Source organism: Apis dorsata, unplaced genomic scaffold, assembly GCF_000469605.1.
Source record: "Apis dorsata unplaced genomic scaffold, Apis dorsata 1.3 scaffold_256, whole genome shotgun sequence".
Classification (NCBI taxonomy): Eukaryota; Metazoa; Arthropoda; class Insecta; order Hymenoptera; family Apidae; genus Apis; species Apis dorsata.
This window is the reverse complement of record NW_006263534.1, coordinates 1,336,056-1,362,169: the sequence shown is the minus strand read 5'-3', so window position 1 is coordinate 1,362,169 and position 26,114 is coordinate 1,336,056. Positions and strand designations below refer to the sequence as shown.

The window sequence follows — 26,114 nt, the reverse complement described above, 5'->3', positions numbered from 1 at the left end:
TATATATATATATATATATGTTTCTTATATATATATCTTGTCGTAAAAATAATTATATACGTATAAGTATATGAAAAATATTAAACTTGATAAACTTGAAAAAATGTAAACTTGAAGTAATTTCTGGGATCATATGAAATTTCAAAAACGAAATTTTACGTAATCGGGGGGTTCGATTACCCTTATATATTGGATTATCCCAAAAGTTCTTTTATCAAAATCTTTTATTTTTTTGATCAATCACTAATGTCCGAAATCTTTACTTTTCCAAAACTTTGATTTTGATTTAGCATAAATTTTTTTTTTAATCGGAAACTCATCCGATTATTTTGACAAATATAATTCTAAAAGGATATTTCTCAAATCATAATGATGAAAATAAGGAGAAGAAAATTTGGGATAATCTAACGCTTGTCACACTCTTTTTCTCGTAGATGTTACGATGAGATTATCAGTAATTATATCAAAAAATTTCGATAGATAGATATTTAAAATAATAAACTCGAAAGATATTTCTGAACGAGGTTTCAGAATAAAATTACGCAACGAGGATACGGCTACCCTATACTATCCTCTTCTTCCGTACCTGTCGTAGGTATTCTCTTCCTTCTTTTTGCATATTACGTTGAGAATATTACGCACGTTACGTAAAAAAAAATCCTCGCGCCACGCTATTGGCCTTGCTCCGTGCGAACCGCTTTAATTGGATCTCGAATGATATCACATAAGCAGCATAAATAAAAAAAAAAAAAAAAAAAAAAAAAAAAGATTAAAGATCAATCTAATCATTTTGATCTAGATGTTGCATATTCTCGCAATATCGTTGCAACCTACGAATCCCTTCCATTCTGTTGTCCGAATAACGATTTTCCCAAGCGTCCAGTAATCGATCGTAGTATCTCTTCACTTCGAAGAATTTGAAGTAACAATAACTATTTTTGGTAGGGAAGATTTTCTCAAAGTTTTCAACCTGGCTGAGCTCGTCCTCGTAACGAATCAACTGTCTGATATCGTCCCTGGTCAAATTCTCGAGTATAATGGTCAAATATTCGTCTCGTGTCTCCATCGCGTTGATCTCGTTCTGTTTCGTCTTTTCTTGAAGATTCAAAGCCGTGCTGTACAATTTGTAATTGTGCGCGATCGAGTCGTACTTCTTGTTGGATATACCGTTACTCGAAACTTGCTCGTTTTTCGGTATCTGGTATCCAGCCATGTTCAACACGTTTTTGACCAAAGTACCCTGAAAAACAAATGGATGCCGCGCTCAGACGAATCATCTTGGTACTTGGTGGTTAATCATACACGATACATATGACTCAATCGACGTGATCATAAATAATTTATCATCGAACGTGTGATTTCCGTGTATCATTGCCGAGGAATTCGAAAGTTCGAAATTGACCGGTAAGCGTCGAAATGAATTACGAGATCGGCAACAATTATCCGCGAGTCTAACGCGTTGCGAGTTCGAGAAAGTTTTATACCGCGATGGGAAAAAATTTATTATTTCCAACTAGTTGCAGCAATTATCGAATAAATTTTGAACGGAACATTTATTTTATCGTTCTCAAAATATTGCATAACCTTTGGATAGAATCGATTCTCGTCAAATTCCTTTTCTTTCTCTCGACTATTCCGTTTCCGTTATAAATGTAATACTCTTTAAAATAATAATGCAGAGAAATAACTCGCAACATGAATCACGAACGACGAAGAATCGATTTTTTTTTTAAATCTCAATACCTTGATGGAAGTATCGAGTGGCGAATCGGTTTGCAACGACGGTAGAATGTTGACTTCGAGTAACCAGGGTCTCAAACTTTCGTCGAGGAGTACGTCGAATCCGTACAATTCGTAACAGCTGTAACTCGAAACAAGATTTTCCGAAATGGCAGCGTTCATGCTAGATTCCACGGCTACGAAAGTCTTGATAACGATATTCTTGATCAGGGACCATAATTCGCTAACGTTCACGTCCTCCTGTTTTAGATAGGACCATAAACTCGAGAAGGACCATTTATGCCCTTTGAACGAATTCACTCCATCGTTCATCACGTATGCGGGATTCTGTTTGTTCACGCTACTGTTTGTCAGGTGCATATATTTGTCGTTTAAATTGGTTCCACGAATATATCTAAATAAATTGATATTATTTTTATTATTAAGATTAAGGCGTGACGCGTATTAAAATGAAACGAAACTCACGAAATGTGTATGTGCAACTGTAATGTATTCTAATGGTAAAATTTTCGAGATATTGCAAAAAATTTCGATATTTTAACCTTTCCGTTTTTTCTTCAGAAATATCTCTAAAAATTTGACGATTTCACGATGTCTCAAAAATTTAAATATCGTATATTCAACTAGAGGTCACGAAATTACTTAGACTTTATTTCATAGAATCGCAGATAGAATTAGTTTTCCAATTCTTATTACGAAGATCGATAAAATATCGAAAAAGGTATATTTTTTTTTTTTCGAATTACCTAACCGAAGCGAAACGAACCAATCCCTCTTGATAGATATAAATTCTGAGCGGATTGATGCTTGTTAGAAGAACGTATATTCGCAGATCGAATTTCAATCCGTTGATTAGTTTCGGCTTGGTGATGTATCGTTGAATGATTACCGAATGCCACTTTGGTATTTCCCACCATTGATTAACAATCTTGATACCCTGGCCACGACCGGCGGACGGTGGTTTGATTATCCACGTGGTTCCTATGCCGTGTCTGCTCCACATGCTCTCGAATTTTTGTATCTCCTTGGGTAGGATGTACGTACGAGGCATGAAGTTGTAATCGGATCCGAATTTCTTCGACATTTTGTTCAAGTGAGTCCACAATAAATCCTTGTCCCCTATATTATGCGAGCCGGGCATGTTGTTCACCTGATGGGAAAGCAATAAGTAAGAGATATCGAAAGATTCCCATCTACGAATGGTGGAAAAAAATTGTTGCTCGATGCGGAAAGAAATTTTTCTTTTTACCTTTTGAAACGGTTTCATACGTCGAAACCTCATTACGTCTTTACTAGACAGATTCCAAACGGCGGACCAATCCGATCCTTTGTTCACCACTTCGTATCCAGAATTGACCAGGATCCTGATCAATATCCTGGGCATGGAGCTAGTGAACTTCCATTTGAAAAGTTGAACAAAATCCCTCGGCAATTTTTTCGTTGGCACGTGATCGTGGCTTTGGAAGAGAACGTAAGGAGACACGTATGGGAAGAGGCTTTTTCTCATTGGTATTGGCGCAACTTCCCTAGCCTTATCCCCATCCGCTCTTTTATCGAAAATAACCGGTTGGTTCGCATTTTTCAGAGCTACTACTACTTTGTTCTTCGCTAATTTCGAAGACTGGCGAACATGTCTCAACACGTCTACGGATTTCGCTTGTTGTTGTATCGTCTTGCACAATCTAACGGGTTGAGGATCGGTCAATTTCACCTTCGAAATCGTTTGAAACAGAAAGATTTCCGTGAGTTTTTCGTAGGTCAACCATTCCTCGTCGAAATTGAGGTTAATCATTCCGTTGGAAGTGCTGGTCGTCGCGCATCGATTCGACGTATTATCGAGATTCTGTGTGTTAGGATGGTCGAAGTCACCATGCATCGTGATATTGAGATACTCGTAAATTTTCCGTTCATTATCGTACAGTGTTTTAGATACACTGGGAATTTTAATAGAACTCCATTATCAAACTTTGCGAGTTGAAGTTGTACGCGAAACTCGTTCCGGCTCGATAGTCGATAAATTTATTAAAAACGACTCGTGACGAATCGTGTCGTAAACCCGTTGGTGGATCGTAAGACGCGGCGCGGGACAACAGGCATCCTCGAGAAAATTCGATGCTCGTAAAGGGAAGATCCGTTCCACGAGCATTAGTTACTCCCCCTCTTTTTTTTTTATTTAAGCGATTAGATGCGAGGAGGAGCGTAATGGCGTTCATTAAATCAGTTTCCGTTCACCTATTTCCTATCGCCAAGGAACAATGCCGCGATTGATTCGACGGCTTTCCGCATTTGCGTGCCAGCCGAGCGTTTATCTCGTTGAAGGGAGCGGTCGAATACACGAGCTGGGGTTTATGCGTGTAACGCGTGCCACGCAACGCACGTGGTTCCCTTTCGATGCGCAACACTCGATACAGGACGTTCCAATAAATCATAGCTTTTAACCAGGATTCTAACATCTAAATAAAAAAAGATGACTCGTGTTGATCAAATTGATTGATTCAACGATTCCATTTATAAAATCCAATTATATATATTTTGTCACCATATCTGACATTAGATAAAACCAATAATCATCTTCGAATATCTATATTCTATGATCGAATCTCTAATAATTTCTTCTCCCGAAATTTGGGCCCAATTTCACGTTTCATATTTAACGTCATACGTTAACTTGAAACATTAACCCCGCGTATGGAACGGCAAGTAACCAATCCCTCGAAAAAACAGGAGGAGGATAAAGTTAATCCCTCGAAAGCTATAATAAGAAAAAGGATCCATCGGGGCGGATCCGACCCGATAGATCGGGGCAAATACGCCTATCGCATCCCCCATACCTCTCCCCGGGTCCGGGTTCTAATGGCGATGCTAATTTGATTCCCGTGTAGCGCAATCACGGCCCTGATTGTCCATGTTACGCGCATCACGCGCATTCCTTCGTGCGCGCTAGTTGCGTTTTCCATCTTGCACGATTAATTGTTCTCCTGTGCGCGTCCGTCTCCAGCCTACGGTGGGGCCAACCTTCGTTCCGTCTAACCTCCTCCTTGCCCACGAGGAATGCTGGCCTCGCGCTGCTCTCTAATCTCCCGCTCCGTACACAATGCATGGGGCACAAACACGAGCGCACCCGGTGTTGAAGAATGCAATGTACCCGCTTGATCCCAGATATAAGACGCGCATTTACGTACACACGTGTACGTACGTGTATACACACGTGGACGCGAGGAGGAGGGAGGGAGGGAAGAAGGAGTTTCAGGTGTTCCGGCATTCGGTAGCGCGCTCACTTTCCTCTCTTCCCGCTTTCGGCCAACAGAAGTCAACAGAGATATCAGAAAACGGTTGATTTAAGGAGATCCTCCGCGTTTCTACGTCTCTGATCTAACCGCCGCGCCACGGACCTCGGGGAGAGCGTACAATGCGCGCGATATTAGATACCGCGCGAATTTACATGCCGGGATGAACGATCTTGCGGGATGCGTTCACTTCCGGCATCGCGCTCGTTTTTCCCTTCTCCTTCTGCCGTGTGTTCTCCCTAGTCGGGCTAAGTTTATATATATATGGTAGGTGGGAACACCACGGTCCCTCTCGGTTCCGGTATCGCGGGAATGGTAATTTGGGGAGATGGTTTGGAGTTGCGAGCGACTCGTAGTAGGAATCGTAGTGTGCTCCGAGAATGTGGAAAAAATGAGATTATTTTTGGATTAGGTGTGGATGAATCGTATCGTGGGAATGTTTGCATAATCCGAAGAGGTGTGGAATTTGCAAACGTGCAGGATGTTTTTATTGATAATTTCGATTATCTCTGTGTATTACGTAAATACTCTCTGTGTAATTTTCTTCTTTTTTTAGAAGAAGAATTTTTATAAATAACTCGGTGAGAACGGTTTCGATGAACCTACGATGCTTATATCTACGTATACGTGTGTGTGTGTATTTACTTTGTTTTCGCTTTGATTCCGAAACGGAGCGCAAAGTAAAAGGGTTTCGGTTACCATTCGTTTCCTTTCGAAACGATCCTCCGGAGGCGCTGTTACCGTTACCAGTGAATCAGATCCACCGTAAATCAACGAGACTCGCGATACGTTTTTCTTTTTTTTTTTTTTTTTTTTTCTCTTTGATTCCTAAACGGAGCGCAAATTAAAAGGGTTTCGGTTCCCATTCCTTTCCTTTCGAAACGAGCCTCCGGAGGCGGTGTTTCCGTTTCCAGTGAATCAGATCCCCCGTAAATCCACGGGGCTCGGGGTACGGTTTTCTTTTTTTTTTTTTTTTTTTTTTTTTATCAGTGAAGGCGAATTCGGAAACGGTACCTGGTACAAAGTGTCTTCATTGTTCTCCCATGTTTCGCCTTTTTTCGCTTCCTCTTTGCCTCGGTTTCGTTCGAGCATTACGGTATACATCGGTTCTGGCAGTTTTACGCCAGACATATACGCCCAACGCTGATAATACGAAATATATCGCGGAGCGATACACGGTTCACGTGGCAGGCATAACGCGAGACGAATTCTATCCCGCGACTTTTCAAATGGAAAACTGTTATGTGCTTTTGTTATTTATTAATAGTTAACGTGTCAAACAACCTGTCCAGATAAATCATTTTACATTCTAAAAAGTAGAATGCACTCAATCGTACATTTTAATGCTACGATTAAATATTTTTTTAAAAGGCTTTGAATAGATGGTTCTGGACTTCCGAATTGGATAGAATTAACGGAATGGTTAGTCGGATCTTCTCAGATGATTAAATATTTATTGGCAGATATCAATGCGATTTTTAAAAATTGTTCATTTCTTATTTCTTTTTCTTTCGCGAAACTACCACTTTAATTAGATTAGAAACTATAATACTTTTCTACATCTCGAAGAATAAAAATCACACGCTAGCGAATATTTTTACAAACATTTCTTTTTTTTTCCTTTTTTTTTTTTATACAAAAGAAGCGGCGAGAGAGAGACGAGAGTTGTTCAAGGAGAAAAATCGCGAAGAGGAAGGTCGCGTCGCGGTTTTCTAAAGGTAAGCGAGCTCGAAGCCCGGTTAATGAAGAGGCCGCGTTGCGAAACTCGAGTACGTATAACTCGAGTATAAAGATGGGAAGAGAATAAACGCGACAGATAAGAATAGAGGAGGTGGTGGAAGCCTTGAAGGTGTCGTCGAGATCGTGGTCGCCGTTCTCGAGCTTCGTCGCGCGAGTAAACGCGACGATCCGAGGCGTATGGGGATCCAAGGCACGCGGCGGCTCAACCCCTTCCTCCGCACCTCTGCACCTCACATTGTCTCCGGACGACGTCCTTCGTCGCTTCGTGAATGCATTCGCGACGAGATTCTGCCCGCGTGTACGCGTGTTTGTAACACGCTCATTGCGTGCATTAGAGATTTCGCAAACGACCGACGATCGGTGTACGTGCGTGCTTTCCTGTCAGGTGTATCGTGATCCTGTTGGTGGATCGTGCCTCGATTAGTCGCATCTCTAAGCGCGAACATCTAATCCTCGATTCATAATTGAAAACCGATTCCCTTGGTCGCTTGGGAATCTTGGATCGTTCCTTCTTCTTCTCTTCTTTGATTTAGGTCGAGCGAAGGTGTTGTTGTCAGGATAATTTTCATTGAGAAAACGGTAAAATAATATACGATTACGTTGCTTATAAGCTAACAATGCTCGTAAGTTTGTACAATAGCAAGCTTCTCATATGTTATCGGTAAGTTTATTATATTTATTGACGAATAGTCAAGTCGATCCTTTTCTAAAAAAAGGTAATCTTATTTACGGAAGAAAGATTCGAGAAAAATCTTCCCCGTTCATCGGATTCGCGGGATTTTCTTTTTGGAACGTAACGATCTATCATAATCTCAAAAAAAGAAAAACCTCGGTTATATATATTCTTAACGCCGTCCCATTCTTGCAAACTCGCTAAAAAGGAAAACTCGTCGTAGAAAGTAGAAGAGATTATTCTCTCATTGTCGATTCTTTTCCCCTCTGCCCCTGTCTCGAAAGGTTGCGTTCATTAAGATCGTTGTCTACGCCAATTAGACGTAGATCGACCACACCGTTGATTTATTTGTCTCACGTTCGATTCGGTTCAACGTACCTGCGTGAATCGCGTTTCGTAGATATCTATTTTTCCTACGGTTTCTTCTTATCCTCTCCTCTCCTCTCCTTTCTGTTTCGAACACACTTCCATAAGCAGGGAAGGGAATTCCACCCGTTGTTCTCTACTCTCGTAATTTTGCAGTGCATCCACGGCTGTGCATTCTCTGTACTCGCGATGCATTAGCGATGTCGCAATGCCGGCGTACGTATATTTAAAATCCCTCCCCTCCCCCGAAACGGAGTTTAAATCTCGTATATATCCAAACACCCTCTCTTCCCTCTTTTCGAAAACTCCCCCCTCTTCTCAACCTTATTCCTATTCTTTATCTTGGAGAAAACTATTCACTGTACCGCGTTCTGCACTCCTGCCGCATTCGTGATTTTGCAACTCCCGCTTGCATACAGGTGTACATATACATACATACATACATACATACATATATATATATCCTTCGACGTCGATCGCGCTGGCACAAAAACAATCGGCGGCAACACGTTCGAACGCGCTCGAGAGCCTCTCCCACGCTTCGCGAGCGGATAATCCTTCGAAAATCATTCAGGTTGGGAAAAGAAAAGAAAAGAAGAAAAAAGGAAAAAAGGGTGAAGCGTTATTAACGACTGCAACGATGTCGAACGCGAGATTGCTTTCTAATAGGCATCGTCGTCGTGATTATGGTCATTCACTCGCGCGAATCGCTTCTTTAACCTCGTTCAACTTGGAAGCGCGTACGTATTCGTCCGAAGGAGAAAAATATCAATGACGGTGGCTGACGTCAGTTTTTCCACGTCGAAACTATCATCTTTGTCGGTGGGATCCGCGACAAAGATGAACATCTCGCTTCCATCGAAAATAACCATAACGATTCGATGAATTATCAATAATCGATATTGCGCGAAATTATCGTCGATTTATCATCGACAATCGAGTTTTCGATTCTCGCCAGGTAACGACCGAGGTCCGATCACGAGGCGCGAGAACACAGGTATCCGTTGACCCCGTTTCCCTCGGACCTTTGCATCGTTGAGATTGTTTAGCAAAGACAAACGAGCCGTTGCAGATTTATTTTTCTGTCCAGATATACGTGCAATGGGGATTATTACGCGTAGGCGAATATATATATATATACATGTTATATATATTTGTTAACGCGTTTAATGAGGAGAACGGTTTATTTAAAGTTGGCGCGTTTACGATTCCACCGATTGATTCGTTGATCGTTGTAATTCGTATATGGTGACTCCTTGTTATTAAAATCGATTGAACGGTTGATCTGTTGCGAAACTTGTTTCAACTATGAAACGCGGCTATGAAAGATTATTTTTCCTCGGGAACAGAAACGGAGAGAACAAACGCCGGTATATTTTTGCGTATCGATAAATTAACACGTGTTTTCGCATCCATGTTGCCCGCTTATTATTAATTCCAATGTTATTTTCGATAAAGCGAAGATGATGGAAGGAGAGGATTCATTGTTTATCATCTATGATGATGATGTATTTGCGATGTATATATATTTTTTTTTAAGTAATCGTATATCAATTAATTTTGTTTAATCGTCAATAATCTTTTTTACAATACTTTCTTTGATTAGATAATCCCGTTATCGTTAACAAGGATTTTGATTAAAATTTATGCTCCATTTTTCCTCTTTTTTTTATCTTATATAACTCGATCAATGTTAATAGCGAAGATAGGTTGTAGATAGATAAATGGAATCGGTAATATTCGTACGAAATAATCAATCACAATCTGCGAATAAGACATCGATAGAAAAACATCGATAAATATTCAACAGAATTTTTTTCTTTTTTTCTCTCTCTCTCTCTCCCATCTGAATAGATTAAGAAGAATATTTTTTTACCGTTCGAATTAATTTTATTTGCAAGAGATGTCGCGTTGTTACGTATTATACTCGTATTCTCGTTGATTCCACGATTTATTATCGGCCAAGTACCATTCACGCGGCATTCCGTTGAATACGTACGTACGTACGTACAGATTGGTCTCTAGCCGGCAAATTTCTTCTTCCTAGTGGCATGCGACGATGAAATATCGCGATCATATTTTATTCCCCTCGTGTTTTTTTGCGCGTTCGATTAAAAAATAATTCCGCTAGGCGGTACTGGAAGACACGGAGGATATATTATTCCCTCGTCTAGGTTTCAGGTAATGACCACGCGGGCCGACCTAATATGTAAATTTCCACGGAACGCGATTCGTATGCGTTTCGCGCGATACACGAGGCGTGGCTAACATTTAATAATTCACTTCCCTAAGGTGAACAGATGTATTTATCGGTAACGTGACACCCGTCGTTGATCGTTGATCGTTGATCGTTCCGTTCTTATCAGTTGGAGGAAAAAAATAATAATCGTGATAGCACGGCCAATAATCGAATCCTTGAATAGAGCTCTTTGTTGGAAGGTAGGAACGAGAGTTGGTATACTTGAACGGGTATAGCAGAATTACGTTCATGCCAGCGATTAACTTACTTTTGGATCGCGTATTATTATTGGTAGTCTTTAGATTAGAATAGAAGAAGAAATTAAACGTATCGATGTGCATGCCTTTGCGTTAATTTTATTTTCTAACGCGCGACAAATAACGCGATGTTATTACTTAAACAAAATTATAAACTTACGAATAATTGAATTCTACGATATTATGCGCTCGTTATATTCCAAATCTTATATTATGGATAAACCGTAAAAAATAAAAAAAAGAAATCTCTTCTCCTTTAGCTTAGCAAAATGAGAAATCTTACCGATTTCTAAGAAACCGTCGTGTCTAGAATAAAATCAACGACAAGGCCGGTCAAAAATATTTTCAGTCATTGAAAAGACAAGTGTATACGTGAAAATAGATGGTAAAAGGAACGGAAAACGAGAAAGGGAAGAATTCTTTGAGGGGAAAAAAAAGGTAACGATCCTCGTGTTAATGTTGTCATTCCGTGATGCGCGCGCGGTGTGGTCTATGAATGGTGGTCCCGATCGATCCGTTCCCGATCGATCGATCGATCGATCGATCGAAGAACCGCACACGGGGGGGAGCAGTTAGGAACGCGGTCGGCACCGATTTGTCGAGGCGGTTGTCAATCTCTCTCCATGTTGAGAGATGGGAGCCGCGTCAAAGGCAAGAAAACACGTCAAGGCCGTCTCTCGATTGGTATAGTGGAACGAATACCTGTACTGGATCATTGGAAGACGTATTGGATAAGGTTCAAAGCTGAGTCCCAACCGCGAGGTGCTCCAAGTCTGGGGAGGCTGGCAACTTTTCTTGCGGTTTCGTGGTACACGCACCGCTCCTGGTGTCTATTTTCGATCCGTTACGTAGATCGCGTTTAAAAAAGCGCCTTTCAAAATGGCGTATCCAGGTGGCATTGGTTCACGAAATCCGTCTAAGCAGACACTTGACCGGACGGGAAAATTGCCAGCTCGATCCCTCGAGCGATTAAATCATCCCTCCTTCGTCCTGTCTCCATTAACCGAGAAGAGAAGAGGCAATTATGATGTAATGGATGTTTGATATTCCATAGAAATTATCCGCCGATATTTGACTCGAAATTTCTCGTTGACTCGCGAATCTTGTATATTTTCTTTGTTTTCAATCACGAGGGAAGGCGTAGAAATTTATCTTACTTCCTGAAAGAAAACGCGAAACACTCGAATTATCGCGAATATATGTGATACGTTTATTTAGCAAGTAGAGAATTCTGAGAGAAAAGACGAGCTAATCCTCGATTCGATCGAACATTTGCGATTGATGAATCGTTCGTCCAACATTCATACGGGAGAAAAAGATACAAGACAAGACAGGGTGATGGCGTAGTATTGTTCGTGCCTAATCGATCGAAAAAAACGATGAGAATTTTTCCATAATTGCGGCGATGAGAATCTTATCTCGCGTGAGAAATTACGAGAATCGATTTCCCTGGAATTTCCATTAGAATTTCCATCGCTGGAAAGGATATATTGGAAGGATTCAAGCGATTCATTTTTGGATCCGCGTCAGGTTGGAAGAGGAAGGGAGGAGAGGAGGCGCGTTAGAAAAATGTGTAGGCACGTACCCACCAACTTTCGCGCATCTGTCGATGTCAGGAAGGTCTCGCGCCGCCAAGGTCTGGCTGCAGAGATATACAGCGCAAGCATTATGCAGTCGTTGTAGACATTTTTATGCAAATCCATTTAGTACTGTGTCGTGCCATCCGTTCCACTAATCGAGCACCGATGCTTGCGTTGCACGCTCGTCGAGGCTTACGAGAAGAAAATCGCAGCTGGCTTATCGTCTCTCTTCTCTAAATTTAAACGCGCGTTACGTAAGCCCGCTTCGCTACTAGTATCTTCCCATAAACTTTTCTTACATCGCCACTGTGAATCGTGATTCGTGACCAACCAATTTGAAAATCTGCGTCGATCGATTTTGAGAAAATATCCATCGTTTCGAATCCAATTCCAGTTTCCAATTCCTCGTGGAAATAGAACTATTTGAAAGGATGGCGGAAATTTAATCAAATCTTTAAGGATATATCGTTTATTAATTAATATCCATCCGAGATAGAATTAGAAATAGAATTGGAGGAGTCAAATTTGTCAAAATTGTCAGATCTGATAGGAAAATTTGTGATTTTACGCGAAGGATCATCTTCTATCTCATCAAGCTAGATCCCCGAGGTTTTTCATCGGACATTATGCAGTCGAGACATTTTTATGCAAATGCAATTGGCATTGTATATGTGAAATCATCGGTTCGATCGCTCGTCAATGGAGCGAAGCGCAACAACGCTTTCCTGCTCGTCAGACGTTTTAATCGACTTTGTCGGTAATTTATGACTCAGACTGGCCAAGCCGTTCGTGAATCGTATACTTAATACTTGTATCGAATAGAGAGGGAATCAATTTTGAGGCGGGTTTGTGGAATAAATCGGCATCCATGATAACCCATGCTCTTCCTCTAAGATGCGCGCCTCTTGTTGAAATCGTAAATCTACGTGGAGCCGTTACCTTCCAGCAATTGCACGTAATTAGCATTGACTTATTAACTCCACGGATCTCCATTATCCGTGACTGTACACCGAGCACGTTTCTGATCGTATTACTGGTCCACGACTCGCGTCCGTGAGAATATATCTGTTTTCGTGTTTGCGAGCGATGCAGATTGCTTTTATTTTTTTTATAACAGAGATTATTTTCTTTTATATAGAAAATTACGTACATAATTTCATTTAAAATTAATTAATTATTTTCAATAGCGGAAATAATACGTGATCTTTTGAAATTCCTCTCTCGAGTCTCTAAGATTTTGCGTCCTGAGAAATTATGAGTACATTCTTTCTTTCGATTCTATTAAAATTTACAGGAATCGAGATGAGCAAGTGTCACAGTGAGAAAAAAACGTTTATATCGACCGCAAAAATCGTGATTTTATCGATATTAAACCTAAGATTTTCTTCTTTACACGAACATTTAAATATCAATTCACGTCCAATGTGTCAATATTTTTAAATAAATTATTCGTTTAATTATAATTTTGAAATTGAAATACACTCTTGCGTAATCATCTATCTATGCGGGAAGAATTGTAAATTATCATCGTGTATCAGTATATATTAATTTCCGCTCGACGAAGACAGACGATAAAATCTGAACTCCGATTGGCCAAAGCGATATTTGTCCCTGACAAAAGCGATCTTTCATATTAGTTAATATACACACGTATATCGGCTCGCGTACACGGTATATCGGCTGTCCACTAATATGGTTGCAACGTGCATACCTTCGATCGTATCGATACGCATACTCATCGCCGACCAAGTTGTCCAACTTTCGACCTTGTGATCGGTTATACGGTGTTGGAATTCATCGTTAGACTGTCTTAGACCGTATAAACGTGATTCTATACGTCAATAATGAGCAACGATCGTTTATCGAGTACCAGTTCGATCAATAATCGTCACCGATTTCTAAAATGATTCTGAACTTCAATTAAAAAAAATCTCACGTTTTACTGGTATGTTTACTAAATAAAAATCTAAATATTAATTCTATACCGGATATAATCCAAACATTTTTAATTCGCGCAAAGATAAAAGTTGAGGGATTATTCACTTAGCGCGATATTCCCGTTCAAAACTCGTGCTACGTATAATTCATTTAGTACTCGTTCCATTATCCATGGATTAAACACGGTTCAAAACGTTAGAAAATGAACGGGTTGCTTTCCAATTAGTAGGAAAATTAATTTTCCCCGAAGCTGTACGCAACGGCTCTATCTATCCGGCTCTTCCTACACAGATAAATCCAGCACCTTGGTTTCGAGTTTTTCTCCCAGGCCGAGAGACTGAGTCAGGTTGTAATAATAACATAATAATAGTGGATCGGCGTAACCTTTGTTATCGATCTACCAACGATCGCCGGTTCAAGTTGAGTGAGTAATTGCTACGGGCATTTGCTTATCCCCTCCCCCCTTCCTGTATTAACTCGGACATAGCGCACGATGTTGGCGAGAAGTAACGCGATAATACTAGGCGGGGGAGGGGTTCTGGAATGTCGAATAATATCGATGGAGGAAAGCTATCGATTATCGGTGCTTACGAAAATGGACCACGATCCACGGTAGATGGAAGATAATCCGCGCGAAAACAGAAAACGATTTGTATCTCTGACGATTTAGAATAGAGCGCATAATTTTTTTTTTTTTTTTTTTCCTTTATATTCGCCGGGAAATTTTATGAATTTCGAGCGAAATTCCGCGCGAGAGAGAGAGAGAGAGAGAGAGGAGGATTGCGTTTTGCCTCTCGATCGAAGCGAGAGGGAGAAAAAAATCGCAGTAGATGCAGTGGCTCGTGTCGAGCAACGATTTATCGTCTTGCGTGCGTTGTCACCCTGTTTCACATTATTCCTCTCGGTCGTAAACTCGGTCCTCTACTTCTCGTTCACCTGATAACCTTTCGAGAAATTCCTACCTTCCCTTTTCGTTTCAATACGTGTATACGCTCTACGCACTTTCTATCTACGTACTCTTTTTTTTTAACTTATCCGGTGCGCCAATTTACATTGAATTCGTCGTTTCGAAGAAATTTTCCGATAAGAGACCGTTATTACGAGACTCGTGACTCGTTACGAAGGTTAGAGATCATCGAGAATGGTCTTTCGCTCGATGACTTCTGTCATTAGTCGCGATTCAAGACCCCCCCTCTCCTGTCCTAACTTTGTGGAATTTTAATCGTGGATACTTCGACAAAAATCGAGCCGAGGGATCTGTCTATGGAATTGGAACGTAGGTTAATAATTAGTTAATGGATACGTTCGTCGAAGACCTTAATTAAGAAGGAATTTTATCGAATTTTTTTTCTCCGGCACGACGAAAAATTATTTCGTCTGTCTCTTATTTTGCCCGCCAAATTATCTATTCGGGCAAAATTACGCTCATTAATAAAATGTAATCGATAGGTCGACGTTACGTGATACAAGATTGTCACATTAATTGCGCGATACGTAGAGTTATGCGCAAATGTAAATACCCCTCTTATCGATTGGTGGTCGAGGCCTCGCAACGCATTATAAATGCTCTCGACCGTATTGCAAACTTATTCCCTCCCCCAACTATGATTAGCTAATCACTAAGATTTAGATTTAGATTTTAATAAAAATTATCGAAAAGAATTATATATTTATTCCTTAACAACAACTCGATTCTATTTCCCATTTCTTCTCTATCGAAAGGGGAAGAAAATCAAATCGGAAGATACAAACCAAAGGATGAAATGCATTCGTTCCTCTTTTTTTTCCCCTTCCCCATTGTCTCCACAAAATGTTCGACAAAACGTATATTAGCGTTTCATCCTCTCCATTCCCCCCCTCACAACCGCATCCGCCTTCTGGGACGATATCTCGTTAGATCTTTAAAGGATCTCCTTTCACCGTGGCAAAAAGAGGATGCATAATAGGATGAGTAACGACAGCCAGCAGGTCGCGATCGTTGCGAAAACTTCTCAGCTCAGCTTGCCCAAAAAGATTTATCGTAACGTGCCTCACGTTTCGTACGACGACCCTCGATTCGAAACTCCCTCCCCCTCCCTGGAAATCTCTCTCCTCGATTCTCCTCGATGAAAATTGTTTCCGCGAAAATTGTAGAAACGTCCACGCCCGATTCTACGTTCCGTGGCCGCTATGAATTACGACGAGAAACCGTCTAAATGCCCGTTCCCCGTCTTTATTATACCGCGTTGCATTCCGTTCTTCGTTTTCCGCATCCTCGAAGAATTATTACGTATAGAGAAGAGGGGCTTTCGGGATTTCTCACGTGGCACGCGCGACTTTCGTTCAAAGGCGAGATCGCGTTCGCGGCCGTGTACCGTTATCGAAACGGAGCTGTTACGGAGCCGCAACCTGCTATCTTCTATGGAAATGATACGGCGATAAGGCGCGCAGCTCCGATGGAAAATGCGCGCGCGGATAATAGAGGACTGTGGGTCAGAGATGCAACACTTGTTGAAAGATTATAAGTCCTATGGGCGGAAGAATCCGTTAGCGGAACGGAATCCGTCCCTCTATTCTTCGCGAAGATATTTTTCTTTGTATTCTCCGCGATTGAATTTCTTGAAAAAAAGCGGGGAAATTGGAACGAGTGCAAGAGGAAGAATATATCAAAGTTAAGAAAAATGTTACATTTGTCACTCCACGAGATATTTTCTTCCATCTTTTTCGAATGATTCATCGCTGAAAATAAAATATTATTTATTAATTTATCCTATATTTTTTTTTGAGTCGAGTGTCTCGAAAAAATTGCACGAGAAAAAGAGATAGACACCTCTCGGTTGAGATTTTTAAAATTCATTCCCCGTTGAGAAAGTTGTAGCTCTCTAGCTCACCGATATCGATTCATACGTTTCTATTTAATCCTTTAATCATTGGTATAATCTATTTTCGTACCGTACCGTAAACGCTCGTTGCCAACTGCATTTTGTATAGATAGGAAGGATCGAACGTCATGAAAAATTCGAGTTAATTGAATATGTAATTTTCTCCCCGTACGCAATCCGGGAATACATAACGCGGCATTGTATTACAATTGCAACGAGCGCCATAATCGCATTCGAGTGACGAACTGAACGATGGCGAGCCGAAACGAAGGAAATTGCGATTAACATGAAGGTTTGGCTCGGCTCGCCTTCCTCGTCCGCCTACTTTTTCCAACGGCGGATCGGATCCAGAAACGTGATCGCGATCTACGGGGAATATCGAAAGGATGTCAACGCCTTTGCGGAATCGAATTCGCGTCCTAGTATCGGCCAGGTTTCGTCTGATGTCATCGTTCGTTTAAAAATCGAAAACGCGTGGGTCAGATTCTGTGCCACGGCTCGCGAATCCAAAAGAGAAATTAGAAATTTCCTTTGGTTCACGCGGACAACACACTTTTTTTGATGGAAAGGATCTTGTTGTTCAAGAAAAAAAAATGAATGGAAAGGAAGAAGAGCGAAATATTCGAATTATTTATTTCCTGATTGGAATTGTTTTAATCATCAATGTACGTAATGAACGGAGATATTCGATCACGTTAATGACATCAGTGGAAACTATTATTAAGTTAAGCGTCACGTAAATGTCAATCGAATGAGTTCACTAATTAAAAAGAAATCTATACGGAACCGATGTAACGATAATTGGAGCGACAAACGTACGCTAATTCTCGAGTGATGAGAATTTATGAATGAAATTTTCACAATCTAAAAATACTATGAACAAAATAGGAAACTAATTTGAACTAAATTATCCGAGTTTAATAACCTAATCATCCACCAGATATCCATATAACGATAAGTGTAATTATCAAAGTTACGTTGAAATCTATATTTAGAGAACGAGGTTTTTTTTTTTTTTCGAAAAGCATGTCGAGGTTGAAAATGTCGGAGACCGGGTCGAAATTATGATAACCATGCTAATTTGCAGTTGACGGCGGTTGATGCATGGGGAAATACAGCAAAGTCTCAACAAGTGGGTGTCTCTACTTTCACCATTATCGTAACGGTATACCCCTGTATTCTAATTCCTTTGCGTGTCACTGGTCTGTCGTATCGGGTTCTCTCTCGCGTATAATATTATATTTTCGTTTTTCTAAACTTATAATGTGACTTGCTCGTAATAGCGTTATCGCCAGCTATGTCAGCGGCGTTGATACGCGTGATCAGGTAGAATAGGAAATCTGTAAAGACGATTGAGTTTCGAATAATTTTTCCCCCTTTTTCCGATGATTATTATAAATTCCACAACTTTGAGAAATATCTATCTTGAAAATTTTTATTAAAATTTGAACCGAGTAGTCGATGAAATTATATAAAACATACGATAAAGTGATTTTTTGAAAAAAGAAAAAAATTGTATTTTTGCCTCCACTTAAGTTTCTAATTTCTCGAAATTTAGCAATAAGAAAAATCGAGAGCACGCTCGTAATTACAGTGAATTATAAAATAATTCTAAATCGTTTGAACAGCTGCATCGAGCACCGAACAGTTTCTCTCTTGTGAAACTGAGTTAGGCCATCCGATCAGCCAGCATATCGCCTAAATTCCCTTATATTTTTTCTCCTCCTCCCTCGAATACTTTACATTGCTTGACATTTCTTGTTGCGATTGATCATAATTCATATTTAATTCCACCTAAGAAGTTTCTCGAGAAACTTTTTTCTTTCACGGCTTCTATCTCTGTAGAAAGTAGAAAAATTGAAAAATCGAAAATCGTCGAAGAACGAGATCGAACGGTCGATCGATCGCCTTTCCAACGAGTACCTCTCCTCTCGATTTGGCAACAGGCGAGCAACGAGTATTGCGGTCACGGAATACCGGAGCGGCTCGATCGAATTTTCGCGGAAACGTTTAGCATTTTCGCGGGGCGGAATTGTGCAAACGTCATTATACTGAAATTTCCATCGAGCCGATCGGGATTTTATTACTTTCGGATCGGATTTATTTTGCGAAACAAACCGCGTCTTGCTCCGTTTGTCACGGGCAAAACTCGATCGATTCCGTGCACTCGTGCGATTCCGTGGTCGCGCTTGAGCATTCAGGGGACGATCTGGTGCACGCACGTCGTTGGAGAAACGATTAATTATCATTAGGCGCTCGTCGATCGAGCAATGTCTCGAGACCTGCCAACCTTTCCAGATGCGATCCTCGAACGACTCTCAACTTGTACCGATTCCCGCATACTTGCGAATTATCGTTCCCTGATGATGACTTTGCGACGGGTTGTTTTGATCGGGCGAGACACGGTATTTTTTTTTTCTTTTTTCGAAATGCAAAGTGTCCAATCGGTTAACATATCTCGATTCATGTATGTTTGCAAATCAATCTAATTGAAAATGAGTCACGTTTTTACGTAACGTGTTATATGGAAGGGGGAAAATTCCTGGTAAAGGAACTTGGGTGTGATTGGTTTTTATTTTTTATTTTTTTTTTTTATAGATCTAACACAAACGTAAAAGTGGACATGCATATAAAAATAAAGATATTGTATCTCTTCGCGATTATATAATTTTTTTTTTTTCACGTTCCGTTTTGTAAATATCTTCTCTAGAGGAAGATCATATTTACAAATATAATATTATTAATAATATAATATTATTAATTAAGAGTATCGCGATAATTTGAGCAAAGAAAGGGGATCATTGATGCAATTATCTATCACGTTCTCATTAAAAATTGATCAACTTTCAAGTTTTAGGGAAAAATTATTCGCTTTCTCGTTTTTTCAAAGATTTCATTCGAAAGAAAATTTTGAAATTAAAGATTAACGTTGAACGACAAAACTGTAAAAAAACTCTACAGTTTCATTATGTTACCGTTCATTTGGCACCACGTGCATCGTGATCGAAGATTCCAACACCATTTTCGTCTCTTTGTATTACGTACAGCGAGGGAGAGAGAGAATAGCGCCCGGCTGGGTAGATTAGTCATGGGTAGAGGGAATTTTAATCGAGACGGCCAATTAAGTCACCTAAATGAGATGCAGGCTGCCGATGTGACCGCAGAAACAATTGATACGAGGTGCACACCGTGAACGATTAAAATTGCGTAAATACCTCACGGACGTGCGTTGTTTTCTTCTCGAAGGAATGCGCGTACCAATCGAATCACGGCCAAATTGTAACGAGAAGGAGGAGGATCCGTTGAAACCATTTGTTGAAACTATTCTTTTCCTCGCTTATTTATTGTTCTTTCTCTCTCTTTTTTTTTTTTTTTTTTTAGAGAGAGTGACTCGATATTCATTCACGCAGAACGGAGTCTCGATAAAATACGATCGAATCCGTGGGGATTTTTTTTCAATTCCGAAAACGATCCAGGAACTGACCTTCTCGGGCGATTTGAAAAGAAAAAAAGCATGGTGGATTCCGTGTCAGTGGGTTAACTGTATCAGTAACGCGTTTTCTGCGCTTTGACTCGTTCCTTTACGGTTAGAATAAGATCGATACTCGAGATTAATCGGTAATCTGATTTCTAACTATCATTGGGAAGAGTCGATTAAAAGGAGGTTTCGATTTTGATCGTAGCGATTTTTTCACTGATACGTGAAACTGATTTATGATCTGTTGCGATAAATAAATAATAGATGTTAAGGATCGGCGATAGCTATGATTAATTAAAATAATCACAAGTAACTTGGATCTCTAAAAAATTGAATATAGTAGAAGGATCTCGATGATCTCGCTTGCTTTTCTTTCCTTAGATTTCCAAAGCTCGTGATTACTTTTATCATTGAGTTGATACGAAAAATTCTTCGAACGGAGTTACTGATATTATTACCCTCTTTATCGATCATCCCAAACAATTATTCGCAATTACGACACGCTTTCATTCGCTCGCAAGGTTGCAACTACGCCCGTGGTTGAACCATAAACGTGTGAAATTTATCGCTCAAGGATCCGTTTGCCGTGCAAACATCACACAAGCGCGACGCCAAGGTGTTAAAGGCTTTCGTGTCTTTCTTCCACCAACTGTACTGTCTTACTTCAGGAAGCTCGGCGGGAATTACACGTCGGTTAAAATTTCTTTAATTCACGGACGAGAAATTTTCCGCGGAAAATTCGAAGCTGCTCGTTATCCACGCCCGTTTCTAATCCCCGTATCCGTGCTTTATCCTTGAGAATTAGCTCCGTGGATCGAACACACCGATAATAATGCCTGTCGAGGCAAACAGGCGTGTGCTTCGATAAACGGACGATCGTAACGAGAAACGATTATTCGGTACATTAACATCCGAGGTTCCCTTCGATATTATCCAAGACAAATACATTTTACACCTTATTTGGAACGATATTAATTTCGTAACGCACGCGGTATCGTAACGAACACGGCCGAGGGAGAACGATCGTTAAATAAATGAAAAAAAGGGGGAGCAAGGGATAAAAAAAAAGAGGAAGAAGAAGAAGAATCTAATCCATTATCACGAGCCAAATGTTCCTCGCTCGCGTGGAACCTGACCGCTCGTCGAGTCGCCCGACACGCGCGGAACCACCCACGCGAATCGTCCTTCTCGACAGCTCGTTTATCTCTCCTTTTTCGCTCAGAAGATCACCCTGCTGACCTAGAGAATCGAGTGGGTGTTTCCTTTTTCTTCTTCTTCTTCCCTTGTCTTCATCGTTATTCGAGCGACAATTAATGCAGTCCGCTGTCAGCTATCACCTTGACTCAGACACGCGATTGCTTCTTTTTTTCTTTTTTTCTTGCAACAGCAGCAACGACGCGTTTCGAATCGAAATCACCTCCTCGACGGCCGCTCGAAGGTGATCTTCTCAGCCATCCGTCGAATTTTCGATGAAGATGGACGGATTTCGATCGGCAAGGATTCTCGATCGATAATCCGAGCGTGGAATTCCTCTCGTCGACTCGTATATATACACTCGTTCGCCTAAAATTAGAGTATAGTAGATTTCGTATCCGCGAAAAATCTATTTCCGAATGTGTATATCGGGTAATGCAGCGCGGAATACGTTTCGAAGCGGCTGACGACGGTTCCAGGAAATTTGCTTTCGACGATGGGGAGGATCAGTGGCCCCTGATTGGGTCATGCAAATTTAGACCGAGTCTGAAACCGAGTCTATTCTCGAGCGTAGCTCGGAGTGAAAGAGGGATTCTAGGGAGCCGCGTTGTCGCGCCTTTCGACAATAGAGCCGAGCTTACCACCACTTTGCGATCTCTGAACGACCAAACAAGTGGGTGCACGGATGACTAAGGTGAATCGGGAAATGCACGCCGTCCATTTCTCTCTGGTTTATCAACAATTACCTCGGAATAGCAACTTACGGATGCGCAAAGAAGATCGCACTTACGTGCGTAAATAAAAGTAAAAAAATATGCGTGTATCAGTACCTCGTTGATGGAGCAATTATTACGATTAAACTTTACCTTCGTGTTCATTTAACGATTGAAAAATAATCTTCTCTTAATGTATAAGTATTCGATGTGTGATATCTACTTGTAATATTCATTTATTCGATCATTGTATTTTTAGATTGATGTAAAACTTTTTTTAATATCTTCTTTATTTTTCGTTCATCGAATGAATTCAATCGGTCGAAAGACCTTCGATCACGAAATTAATGCGCTTTAAAATCGAGCGAAACTTTTTTTCTTTTTTTCAAGATAACAGAGAAATCGTACTCGGTCGGAAGAATGATTCGTCACGATGAACCATCATCGTTCGTGAATCACACGGTCGTGGATCCGACTTAACTATCGTCTTCCATACTACGTTGAATTCATAAAGATAATCGCCTCCTCCGCGTCGCTGTGTTGTTCGCCCTATTAATCTCACGAGTGTCGTTAATGCGGCTGGAGAAGGCAGAGCAACACGATGTTAACGTCGAGATAAACGGAACTCGTTCTTGCGAGGAACATGTGCGTCCCGAAACCGGGTCATCCGCATATGTGGCTCGATTTTACTATTTTCGACCGGCCCGTTACCACCTCTGAGACGAGATTAATTATCCGGAAAGTCAAAAAATTCTCCTCGTTCTTCCACGAAATCTTCATTTCGTTATTGCCTTTTTTCCCTACGAACGGCTATTAACGGTTTCCATTGTGAACGGTTTCATAGAGCGTAAATAGAAGCTTTAACCTCGAGAGTCAACTAGCGGAAATACCGGTGAATCTGCGTTTCCTGTCACAGCTTTCTATGATTCGGGAAACGCGCTCATTGTGCGATGAATTTCGATCCAAGTATTTTAGCAAAATGGCCAGGGTTGATTGTTCAATTTTAACGACCCGTCCTGTCTGTGATCTCTGTGACTGTGGTGGACAAAAAAACTCTTGCGTCACTTCTTTACGGCCCATTCCGAGTGATTCATTCACGCATGCGACTTCTGGGATAACTTTTATCGTGTTTGTAACTCGATTTTATTGTAAATGAACGTGAAATTTTCAATTTCAAGTAATCCAAAACTGTGGATCGTTTTATATTTGATTGAAGAAAAGGGAGAAATAAATTGAATTAAATTTTGCAACGCATAATTTAACATAATTGGCTATGCACAACACTTTTATCGGAGACTCGAGTGAAAATTCGAATACAGACGTTGAAGGACTCGAGAGTGGAAGGATCGTAGTCAAAGGCATCGGTGCATAGAGGCGCAGGTTCATCGGAATTCCCTCGCGGAACGATTTCAGGTGGAACGATAGTTTTCAACCGGCGATGTATAATGCATCGCGCGCATCACGGCCGATCCGCGCGCTGAATGGCGATTTTTCATTTAACGCCCGTGTTCTCACGAATCGACGCGGCAAACAGGCCTCTTCGCGTTCGCCATTTGTCGTCGTGGCAGACCGATTCGATTCGAAAGGAACGGGAGAGTCTGTTGGTGGTTGCTCCGAGCTTCGACGAATTGGTTCTCTAGCATGGGCGAGGCTTAGAACGCGCGTGCACCAACACGCCTTCCACCGCTGCATCCACATTCACACGCTTTTTTTGCGCGAGCTGCCAGCTTAGACCCCATACCATAGTCGCATGCGTCTACGCCGCGCGTGTGTGCCGGCTGTTTGTCGAGAAAATTATTGAACTAGATTAAGGATCTGAAAATTGGTACGCAATTTTCAGGGAGAGGAGTTTGTTAAAAGATTCACGAACGAAGATGTCTAAGGAAGATCGTTTAAATTTGTTATTAGGATTGTTATTCAATTTTGAGAGAAAAAAGTAAATGGAAAGATATTTTGCTTTAATGGAATATTCTATAAATTAGACAGTGATGGGGAAGATTTAGTAGTTGAAGTTACGAATAAAGTTACTTTAAAAAATCGTACATAATTGTAATGTCAAGTAGCTACGAATAAATTCAATTCCATTTTAATAAATAATCATTTAAAGTAACTTTATTCGAAATTAATTAATTACTTTTCCAATTAACACTGAAATTTCCAACTCTGAATCTAGATCGTTCGACAAGAGTCCAATGTATTTTTACTAATAGTAATAGTTACTTTGATGAACAATTTCTAGTCCGTAATTTTTTCTTTCTAATTCTAAACTATATTAAATAATATAGTTTAACGAACTATTACACTTCACTTTGTGCTCGTTATAATTAAATTTTTATTGCTCCATGATATTCTTCCGATTCCATAAGATTGATTAATTTTTGTTGTATCTATTCTTTTAAGTATAACGCGTAGAATATTTAATCTCTTTTATCGCGTTTATGGCAGTCTTAGCATTAGACTTAGCAAAGTCTTTCTGCGTACAACGTACTTACATTCTTGTCCGTGCCACCACTATTGCGAGCTATATATACTTACTTGGTATGTCCTTCGTTCTCTCGGTTGCACGACAATCATACCTCTCGATCCATTATTGGCAGCCGTTATTGAGTAACGATGTTTCGGCAAGCGTGTTCATTTACCGAAGCAAATTGTAACAAAATTTATATTATTCGTTCAAATTAAAACAAATGTTGTATCAGAAAGATTAAGTTTCGACAAGTAGTATAATTTATATTTAAAATTCCAACAGTTTTCGTACTTTTTCCTCGTCATCCTCCTTAACACGCGTTCTCTTACCGCTCTGTCTAAAATCGGATCATCGGGAAGAATGTCGTCTGTTAACTCGTCGAATAGATTCCCCTTCGTCGGAGGGCTCTAATAAAACAATAAAATTGCCGACACGCGCACAGCTCTCAATCATCCTCCACCGCGTTCGCTTTCTTCCAACCCGGGCCCCCCCTCCTGACCCGTAATTGACCAATGATGTAATTCTCCGAATTGAAAAAATTGGCCTCGTGCCAAGTCGAAAATCCAAATCTAAAACTATCACCGTTTATCGCCCATCCGTCCATTGCGAAAATTGTTTCGCCAAAACGAAACTCCATTAAATTTAACCGGCCCCACCGTTGACCGATTCGTCGCGTGAACCAGATACGTGGAAACCGGGCCGGGAAAAGAAACGTCATTACGTCACGCGTGTGAATAGAAATTGAAACTCTGATCGAGTTTAAATCGGTAGACGTTGGATGATGGACGGTTTCGATGTACCCTCGAACTCTCTCGAGTTCGCGATTCCTCTTCTTCCTCTTCTTCTTCTTCTTCTTCTTCTTCCTCTTCTCCTCCGTTGGACGAGGGTGAAATTAATCGACGCGTTGCATCGACCGGCGGCTCCTCCCGCTCGTGACCACTCGAAACGGTCTCTGCTCTCTTCCGCCTCGACGGAATGGGCTTGCTTGTGATCGATGTAACGACGCTCATTGTCCCGTAATGAATCTGGGAGGGACAGGATGCCGCTGTGTGTATACGTGTTTCGAAACGAGCAGTGCAAGACTCGCTACGATTTCGCTTCGATAGACTTGGTAGTAGTTGATTTTTATTATATAAAATGTAATAGATATCTTGCTTGTTTTTTCGGATAATTTTTAGAATTACTTCGATAAGAGAGAGGGAAGGAGAGAGAATTGAGAGAGCATCCGTGATATCTCCTATTGCACGTTTCAATCGGCAATGACTCGTCAAAATCTTTTGACAGTTCATTAACTAATAGCGATTCTTCTCTATAATAGTTGCAATAATAACGAGACAATCGTACAATTTCTCTTAACTGTGCAGCGCGACAGATCCTTTTTCTGTTTGCAATTGTGAACCACCACTATTGGTACCCGATATATACACGAATGAACTCTTTCACGAATGAAAGAACGAATGGAGAACGTTTAGAGAACGTTCAGGTAACAATCACGTCTCACGGAAAGGAAAGTATCGCGTCGGTATCGATGCGTGTCCTCCGAGGAACCACGTATCGTTCCGAGTGGACGAATCCGCTCCA

The 26,114-nt window shown here is 40.7% G+C and overlaps 2 protein-coding genes across 4 annotated transcripts in view; one reads left to right on the top strand and one right to left on the bottom strand.

Moving 5' to 3' along the window:
* LOC102677253 (rho GTPase-activating protein 20-like) overlaps window positions 1-26,114 on the top strand; it is a 179,690-nt gene that overhangs the window by 8,473 nt on the left and 145,103 nt on the right. The window contains exon 1 of one of the 3 annotated variants that reach the window (XM_031510692.1): window positions 23,887-23,891. The exons of the other annotated variants lie outside the window; for them this stretch is intronic. The gene's annotated coding sequence lies outside the window, so the exon portion shown is untranslated. Of the gene's footprint in view, window positions 1-23,886; window positions 23,892-26,114 lie in introns of those variants that run through there. 3 annotated transcript variants of the gene reach the window in all.
* On the bottom strand, window positions 365-3,793 carry LOC102676917 (tubulin polyglutamylase TTLL4-like). The gene is made up of 4 exons (XM_006616258.2): window positions 2,990-3,793; window positions 2,487-2,890; window positions 1,744-2,134; window positions 365-1,240 (listed from the first exon to the last, which is right to left on the bottom strand). Exons 1-4 carry the CDS (start codon window positions 3,614-3,616, stop codon window positions 782-784), a joined length of 1,881 nt encoding a protein of 626 aa, XP_006616321.1. The 5' UTR covers window positions 3,617-3,793; the 3' UTR covers window positions 365-781.